General features: G+C 54.1%; 1 protein-coding gene across 2 annotated transcripts in view; it reads left to right on the forward strand.

Annotated features, from left to right (window-relative positions):
- ABTB2 (ankyrin repeat and BTB domain containing 2) overlaps positions 1-8,798 on the forward strand; it is a 186,447-nt gene that overhangs the window by 164,526 nt on the left and 13,123 nt on the right. For both annotated transcript variants that reach the window (XR_003514667.1, XM_027562689.1), the window contains exons 5-9: positions 340-505; positions 3,361-3,450; positions 4,018-4,119; positions 6,354-6,450; positions 6,708-6,843. Coding sequence is in view for 1 of the 2 variants with exons in the window: in XM_027562689.1 (XP_027418490.1) it covers positions 340-505; positions 3,361-3,450; positions 4,018-4,119; positions 6,354-6,450; positions 6,708-6,843 (591 nt within the window). In the remaining variant the exon portion in view is untranslated. The remainder of the gene's footprint in view (positions 1-339; positions 506-3,360; positions 3,451-4,017; positions 4,120-6,353; positions 6,451-6,707; positions 6,844-8,798) is intronic.

Genomic DNA, 8,798 nt, shown 5'->3' on the forward strand with positions numbered 1-8,798 from the left:
TGAGTACTCTGTGTGGCCCAAACCCCAACCAGAGCTTCTTCCACCTCAGAAAGTCCCCTGAGAGATCATTTTGTGGGGGATTTCATTTCTGATCGTTGACAGCTCCCAAGAGCTCAGAGCACTTCTTTAGCATGTTTATAGAAAAGCCGAAGCGTGTGCTCTTCCTGTCACCCAGCATGACATGGCCAGTCACAGCCGATTAGATGGTAATTCCCTGTCCTCCCCGTCCACACCATGCTCACGCCTCACATCGGCCTAGCACAGCAGAGTCACCTCTTGTAGCGAGGCCATGTCCTAGCAGAAACAGCCAGACTTGAACACCTGGTCTCCTCTGCGCAGACCCGAATGCTGTTTCAGTTCCTTCCGGAGGCTGGATGCCCGAGCGGCTACTGAAAAATTCAACCAGGACCTGGGCTTCCGCATGCTCAACTGCGGAAGGACCGACCTCATCAGCCAGGCGATCGAAGCCCTGGGCCCCGACGGGGTGAACACCATGGATGACCAGGTGCGTTCCGAGTGCTCCGCCAGGCAGGCTCAGGACCCGAGTCCACAGTGATGTGCGACTGCGGTAACCGGTGGTTCAGTCTGTTCTGTCCCAGGCCTGAGACCCGCCCACTCAGCTGTGTTTCTAAGAAGCGGGTTCCTCCCGAATCACACTCTGCCGTCTACGTAGATGGCCAACTCAGAGACTTCCCAGGCACCCCTTGTAAATCATTTGTAACGGGCATTCAGCTTCCCCTCACTGGAAAGCTGGAGGCTGTCCCAGATGGTGCAGGGCTGGGAGAACGTCCAGAGAAATCAGCTTGATAGAGAGCTAGGGATAATGATCACTGAGACTTGTATTAGGGCATCCTGTGTGCCACACTCCAGTAGAAATCCTTGCCTTCATGAGGTAACATGCTAGAGGAGGAGACAGATGCTAAGAAACACAAAGTCATGAAATGCAGAGTATGTTAGTGAAAAGTGCTGATGCATTAAATGAAGCCAGAAAAGGGGACAGGAAGTGTTGGAGGCGATGGAGGAATTTTAGGCAGATTTTGACCGGAGTTTTTTGACCTGCTTTCGTTTTTGTTTTTGCTGTGAAGAGCTGGCATTTATACAGCACTTCTGTGTTCCAGGCACTGTTCTAAGCACTTTGCACAGATTAACTCATTTAATCTTAACCACAGCCCTGTAAAGTAGGATTCATCCCCATTTTATAGATAGGGAGCCTGGGGTACAGAGCTCACACAACTAATGAGGAGCAGAGCCGGGATTAGAAGAATCCAAGCAGGCTGACCCCAGGCCCTTCCCCACCTGTGGGAGATGCAATTTTTATCTGATGCAGTTGCGTGAGCTTCCCCAGGGTAATGGCACTGTAGTTTAGAAGTCCACAAGAAAGGTTGGGGGAAGTTAAACGGCAGCTGAGAGGTCAGGTAGAGGTCACGTGGCACCCTCGGATGAGATGCTGACACGGCAGAGGCTGTGATGAGGTGCCTGGTGAACCCAAGCCAGAGTGGACTTTGGCAAGTCAGGCAGGAGCAGTCAGGGAAGGATTCTTCCTGAGTCGTGCTGGAGGGAGGGAGTGGGAGGTGGATGCAGCAGAGAGGAGTGGGGGAAGGCATCCCAGGGAAGGGAGATGCTGGGAGCCAGAGCATCGGGGCGGGACAGTCAGGCATGTGCTGGGACAGGAAACCACGACGCTGAGGGAGTTGCTGCAGGAGGGCTCCGGGAGGTGACAGGCTGGGCGTCATATCTCCCCAAGGTGCCTCTGTCGACGCGAGCTCCGGGGCTTTCATCCTGGGGGAGATGTCTTCCTCCTCCAGCAGCAGGGTGGGGAAGCCCATGGATGCCAGCCTCACAGGGCTGGAGTTTAGTCCTCCCATCGTAGCCGTGGCAGCTCGGACAAGCTGCTTTACCCCTGAGCCTGTCTCCTCGCCTCCAACTTGTGGGATAACAAGTTGCCTGCCCCCTAGACTTCTGCATTACACCTAGTAAATGCTCCATAAAGGTGCCTCCATGTCTGTTGGTGTCAATAGGATGATTATCCCTGAAATCTGTTCATCAGTGTCTCTTGATTTAACCTCTTTAGGGGGAGGGACCAACATGCAAAAAAAAGTAGTTTTTCCTTACAGGACGTGTCGATGGCTTATAGTCTGAATCACATACAGACCTGTGGAGAATAAAGAAGTCAAGCTTGTGCCGAGGGGAATAAAACAAAGTCAGGTTCTCACTCAGTGGCTTTTCTGTCAATGCCCCAGTCCTGTTTGTTCCCTCAGCCTCGGTGTTTATAGAATGATCTGTGGGGTAGATAGACCTCTCAGCCATGATTAATCTCGGGCCATTTCTTTATCTCTGGGCGCTAGGCAAGGATTTATGAGGTAAGGAGATCTTGTCTACACACAAATAACCTAATAAATAACATCGCGGGGCTCCAGACAAACGCTTGCCAGCATCCAGCTGTGGAATAGTGCTTTCCACTGCGGCCTTTGCTGTTACTGGCCACAGAGGAGATTCCCGGCCAGGGGGTGGCTCTGTTAACCACCCACCTAAATTCGGGTAGGGATTGGGCCTCAGCTTTCAGAAAAGCTCAGAACTGCTCACAGCAAGAGACGTTCACGTCAACCTCTCCACCCTGTGTGAGACGCCTCAGGGAGAAGAGCTTCTGGGCTCATGCAGGCCTGGGTTCCATCTGAGTCCATCCTCTTACAAATTGTGTGACTGTCGGGCAAGTCAGTCCCCGTCTCCGCTCCTCATCTGTGAAGCCGGGATAATAGCAGAACCTCCCCAATAGGGATGGTACGGTCACTAAGTGAGATGATGCATGTAAAGCAGTTCACACGGTGATTTACCAGCGCAGGGCCTGGGGTGGATGTGGATATGTCAGTGTAGCATGGCAGCCGTGATGGTGGTGGTGTGTTATTTTAATTAGCTAGCTCATCCTTACTTAGCTGGGCCAAGCACTTTATACATAGTAACTCATACTCTTTACAGCAACCCAGTGAGGTAGATACTGTTGTTATTCCCATTTTAAAGATAAAGTAACTGAGGCACAGAGGAGGACAAGTAACTTGTACAAAGTTTACAGCAGGGGTTGCCTTTGTACTGGAGTCTGGCTGTAGGGCCTGTGCCCTTTGCCCCTCTGGTGACCTGTAGTGCTCATGCAAATGTCCCCTACTCGTCCTTCAGGTGTCATATGTCCCCTGAGCCTGAGAGGGGCCGGCCCAGCCCCTTCTGTCCAGCGCAAGGCCCAAGATTGTTCCAGATGAGCAGCTGGTCAAGCAGGAGACCTCTATCTGGTTTCCAGGGCAGACACCCATGGAACACGTGTCCTCACATGGTATTTCCAGACAGTTTAGCATCTGTGTTTGCTTCACATAGGGTATGACGCCACTCATGTATGCCTGTGCTGCTGGGGATGAAGCCATGGTCCAGATGTTGATTGATGCTGGAGCCAACTTGGACATCCAGGTGAGAAAGCCCCAAAGGGCTGCCCTGGGCCCCCAACCCAGTGAGAGAACACCCCAAGGTCGTCATCATCCATGCTGGCTGTGATGATTTGGACAACAGAGTAGATGTGTTTCAGAGAACTGGAAATATAAGATACACAGAGATCATAGTTAGCAAAGATGGTTTTTTCTCAAGATTCGGGCTTTCTGCCAGAGAAGTGAGCTCAGAGGGGAGTCCACTGGAGAGAATGGCCATGATTCTGTTACTGTAGCCCTTTTCCCCTTTTATCAAATTAGTCCCCAGCCATCCCTACCATCTCCAGACGCTTCTTGCTCTACCTCCTTCCGAGGCATAAAGTGTTCCCTTTCTGCCATCTCTCTGCCCAGGGCAGACATCACTAATTGAACATCCTTTTGAGCCTTGTCCACAAGGTACTCCAGGCAGACGTTGCCAATCGAATATAGAAAGCACTTGAGTTGACTCCTGGCCACCATCCCTGCAGGGCTCCCCCTTAGCTCAGGCCCCGTGTCACCCGCCCAGGAATGTCACTCACCTGGGAGACACTGATCCCTTGTGGCATTTTCCCAGGTTCCAAGCAACTCTCCCAGGCACCCCTCCATCCACCCGGATAGCCGTCACTGGACCTCGCTGACGTTTGCTGTGCTGCATGGACATATCTCTGTGGTCCAGGTGAGCTCCTGCCAGGTGTGCCACGTGCCCCCAGCTTGCCAGATGGGCTGAACCCCAAGCGTAGCCCCAGCCTCACATGTCTTGAGTGGGATCAGAGACACCAGAGACACTGGTTAAGGCCAGCTCACTGGGTCAGCAGGACAGAGACTCAACTGGTTTGCCCCAAGGAGCAGGCTCTAGTGAGCAGGCTCTAACCTGAGATTTTAGGGAACAAGATGCAGGCCCAAATGATCCCAGGCCTGCCTGGCCTCTCTGCCTCTGTGGGTGAGTCTCGGGCTGTGCTGGAATCTGGAATCTGTGCAGATGTGCTCAGATCTGCACAGATGTGTTTCTTTCCTCCAACCATCCTTCCAGTCCTGAGCTGTTCTTACTCCCTCATGAATTCTGTGGCTTATACCATGCGGCCCTTCTGGTTCTGCCCCTCCCCGTTAGCAGCCATAGTCTCTCAGCGTCTCAGTTCCTGAGAGAAGACTCAGATTGACACTGCTCGCCTGTCACTTGACACCGCTCAGCCAAGTCACACTGTGCCCACCTTGGCCCCGGTAGCTGTGCTGGCTGAGGGTCAGGGCAGGCCTGGAAGTGGAAGCTATGGACGGGGCATGGCAACACTGCCACTCGGCTCCTAGACTCCTCCTCTCCTCAGGACTACAGGGTTCCAGAAACTCCTTCCTGGGAGTTTGCATGACACCCTTGCCATCTGCTGGATTGCGGGTCCCTCAAGGGCAGGGGTCATGTTGACCTGTTTGCTGTCCACACAGTCCTGGCCTATTCGAGAGATTCTGTAGCCGGTAGTCAGTAGGTTGGCTGCCATATCCTGCCCGCTTTTCGGTGGCTGTCCTCCTGAGCCCTTGAGTAGGGTTCCACCCTGACCCAGACCGACCTGCAGGGCCGTGCCCTGGGCTTGTCTGGACTGGTGCCCAGTTTCACCCTGTCGGGCAGGTCTCTGTCTTCCTCCGCTGCTTTGGTGCTCTGGCTCAGACAGCGCTGCCGCAGCTGCTGTCTGACTGATGAGAGCCTCCCGCCAACAGCCACCGCCACACCCACATTGTGGGGAGACTGAGAGGTCAGCCTGGACCCTTCACACCTGGTCCCAGGTGAGGGGTGGGTAGGATTGGCCTAATTGCTCAAGCACGGTCTCTGAGGAGGCTCAGTCTCTGGAAACCTGGGAGGGTTGGAAAGGCGGCTCCCTCCAGAGCAGCCAGTCAGGAAGGGTGAGATGGACTGAAGTCACCTGGTGGTGTGCTGACACCACCCCCGCCCAAGGCAAAGCCAGCCAGCCCAGCGGGCACCGCTTGGTATCTGTCAGCCCTGCTCCGTCTGTCCCCTGCAAGGCCTGCCCTTGCCAGAACCAGGAGAGGCCACCTGGTGTCCCAGACAGCCAGGTTCTGTTCCAGCCCTGCACTGCCCAGCCTTGGGCAGCTCGTGGAACCTCTTTGAAGGGAGCCCTAGAAGCCACTGGTTACTGAACCCCTATGGAGAATTGAGCACCTCTTCACTTAATCCCCAACAATGTTGCAAAACAGGCCTCTCTCCCATTTTCTAGATGAGGAAGACGGAGGATTGGGGAGTTGAGATACCTGCCCCAGATCACCCACTCGCTGGTGGCCAGCACTGCCACTCAGCTCTGACCCTATTGGCTCTGTCTTTCCCACAACCTCTGCTGTGTCAAGAGCCTCAGATTCCCCTGGTTGATTGGACGGTGTTGCCTACTATTCTTGGGTTCCCCGAGTGGTGTTAGTGATAAAGATCCTGGCTGCCAATGCAGAAGACGTAAGAGATGCGGGTGCAGTCCTTGGGTCAGGAAGATCCCCTGAAGGAGGGCGTGGCAACCTACTCCAGTATTCTTGCCTGAAGAAGCCCATGGACAGAGGAGCCTGATAGGCTATGGTCCATAGGGTCGCAAAGGATCAGATATGACTGAAGCGAGTTAGCACACACCTACCTTCTGTTCTTCACTGTGGCCAGTTTGTAGGAAACTGTTTGAAAGGGGGAGATAGCTCAGAGGTCCCTATAGCTCCGGGGCTTGGTCCAAGACCACAAAAAGCGGAGGGGAAGATTCTGAGCACTGAGAGCCGTGAAGGTAACCAGGAGTTCTACCATTCTGGATGCCTGAGGGAGCTGGCTCTTGGTCACATGCCAGGAGAAAACTAAAGGTCACTCCCCAAAGCCTCCCCTGCACCCGACCCAGGCGACACTCCCCTCCATGCTCAAGTGCCCTTCCTGTGCCTTGGCAGTTGCTCCTGGATGCTGGCGCCCACGTGGAGGGCTCTGCAGTGAACGGCGGCGAAGACAGCTATGCGGAGACGCCCCTGCAGCTGGCCTCTGCGGCCGGTAGGTGTACCGCTGCCCTGCCCAGCCAGGGTCCCTGACTGCCCTGCAGTTCCACCTGGCCCTCCTCACAGTGTCACCCTGCCTGGCTGAGCCTCACACAGAGACCCCCATGGCAAGCCTTGAAACCCCTGCTTCAGGTCACCAGGGGCTCCCCCTCACTCCATTGTCAGTGTTTCTATGGTGCTCAGTGCTCAGACAGGCCCAGCAGAGGGGCAGCGACGTGGGTGGTGGAAGCATTCCTGGCCCGTCTCTTTCAGGGAACTACGAGCTGGTCAGCTTGCTGCTTAGCCGGGGTGCCGACCCCCTCCTCAGCATGCTCGAAGCCAACGGCATGGCCTCCTCCCTCCACGAGGATATGAACTGCTTCAGCCACTCGGCCGCCCATGGCCACAGGTACCCACCTGGGGCTTCCTGCCCCGTGTTCTGTGGAGCATGAAGCAGGCTCTCAGGAGCAGAAGAGCTAGGCCTGGAGATCTTTCCAGAGATGGAGGGAAGGGGTGGATAGAGGGTAGCTGCCTACACACCAGCCAGAAAGAAGATAAGGTCTTCAGGCAGCATGTGGGCCCAGAGGGTGGAGGCCTGGAAACACGGGGTGGTGGGTGCCCAGGGAAGGCCCTCCCATTCCCCCATAAGACCCTCCACCTGCAGCCACCCAGGGCTGCCCCAGGACCCCATCCGGATGTTCCTGTGCCTGGGCTGCTTCTCCATTGCCTGCCACAGCCTGGAGCGCTAGGGGCTTCCACCCAGACTTCAACTCCACCATGAAGATGCTCCTGGCAGCTCTGCTAGAAATCACATCCTGTTCCAGGAGCGGATGGTGGACCCTGCTTTTTAGGGGCCAGGCCTGCCTGGGGGTGTGACAGGGCAGAAGTGAGACCAGAACAGCTGGTCTCACCTAACCAGAGTTAGGCTGCTCTGGGGTCAAAGGGCAACAGGGAAGAGGTGAGTAGAAGACAAAGAGGGACTCCCTTAAGGGACATGGGTCATCCCACTGTTGCTCTGTCAACTCAGCGGGTTAACAGAGTACCCAGTGTTGCACAGCCCAGCCTCCATCACAAGGTGGGGAAGGGGTTGGGGAGGGGCAGGCAGGTCTGCCGGGAGACAGCTCTACCCCCAAGTGGCCTGGGGGCCTGCCCATGAGACACAGGATGCGACAGAAGAGCCTGGGGCTTGGAACCCCCTCTGAGTCTGCATCCCGCTCGGTGTGACATGAGCAAGATGTATTCATCACCCATGAATACTGAGGTTCCTCTCTCAGGGAGGGTTAAATGCACTGGTACATGGCAACATCAGGATTGCTGGGAGAAACATCAATAACCTCAGATATGCAGATGATACCACTCTCATGGCAGAAAGTGAAGAAGAACTAAAGAGCTTCTTGATGAAGGTGAAAGAGGAGAGTGAAAAAGCTGACTTGAAACTCAGCATTCAAAAAACTAAGATCATGGCATCCAGTCCCATCACTTTATGGCATGTAGATGGGGAAACAATGGAAACAGTGAAAGACTTTATTTTCTTGGGCTCCAAAGTCACTGTGGATGGTGACCGCAGCCATGAAATCAAAACATGCTCGCTCCATGGAAATTGTGAAAGTGCTGCACTCAATATGCCAGCAAATTTGGAAAACTCTGCAGTGGCCATAGGACTGGAAAAGGTCAGTTTTCATTCCAATGCCAAAGAATGTTCAAGCTACCACACAATGCATTCATCTCATGGCATCCCCGGAGAAGGCAATGGCACCCCACTCCAGTACTCTTGCCTGGAAAATCCCATGGATGGAGGAGCCTGGTAGGCTGCAGTCCATGGAGTTGCGAAGAGTCGGACATGACTGAGCTACTTCACTTTCCCTTTTCACTTTCATGCATTGGAGAAGGAAGTGGCAACCCACTTCAGTGTTCTTGCCTGGAGAATCCCAGGAATGGGGGAGCCTGGTGGGCTGCCGTCTATGGGGTCGCACAGAGTCGGACACAACTGAAGCAACTTAGCAGCAGCAGCACGCTAGTAAAGTAATGCTCAAAATTCTCCATGCCAGGCTTCAGCAATACGTGAACCATGAACCTCCAGATGTTCAAGGTGGATTTAGAAAAGGCAGAGGGACCATAGATCAAATTGCCAACATCCGCTGGATCATCGAAAAAAAAAGAGTTCCACAAAAACATCTACTTCTGCTTTATTAACTATGCCAAAGCCTTTGACTGTGGATCACAACAAACTGTGGAAAATTCTGAAAGAGATAGGAATATCAGACCACCTTACCTGCCTCCTGAGAAATCTGTATGCAGGTCAAGAAGCAACAGTTAGAACTGAACATTGGAAAAACAGACTGGTTCCAAAACTGGGAAAGGAGT

Source organism: Bos indicus x Bos taurus, chromosome 15 (genome assembly GCF_003369695.1).
Source record: "Bos indicus x Bos taurus breed Angus x Brahman F1 hybrid chromosome 15, Bos_hybrid_MaternalHap_v2.0, whole genome shotgun sequence".
NCBI classification, from domain to species: domain Eukaryota; kingdom Metazoa; phylum Chordata; class Mammalia; order Artiodactyla; family Bovidae; genus Bos; species Bos indicus x Bos taurus.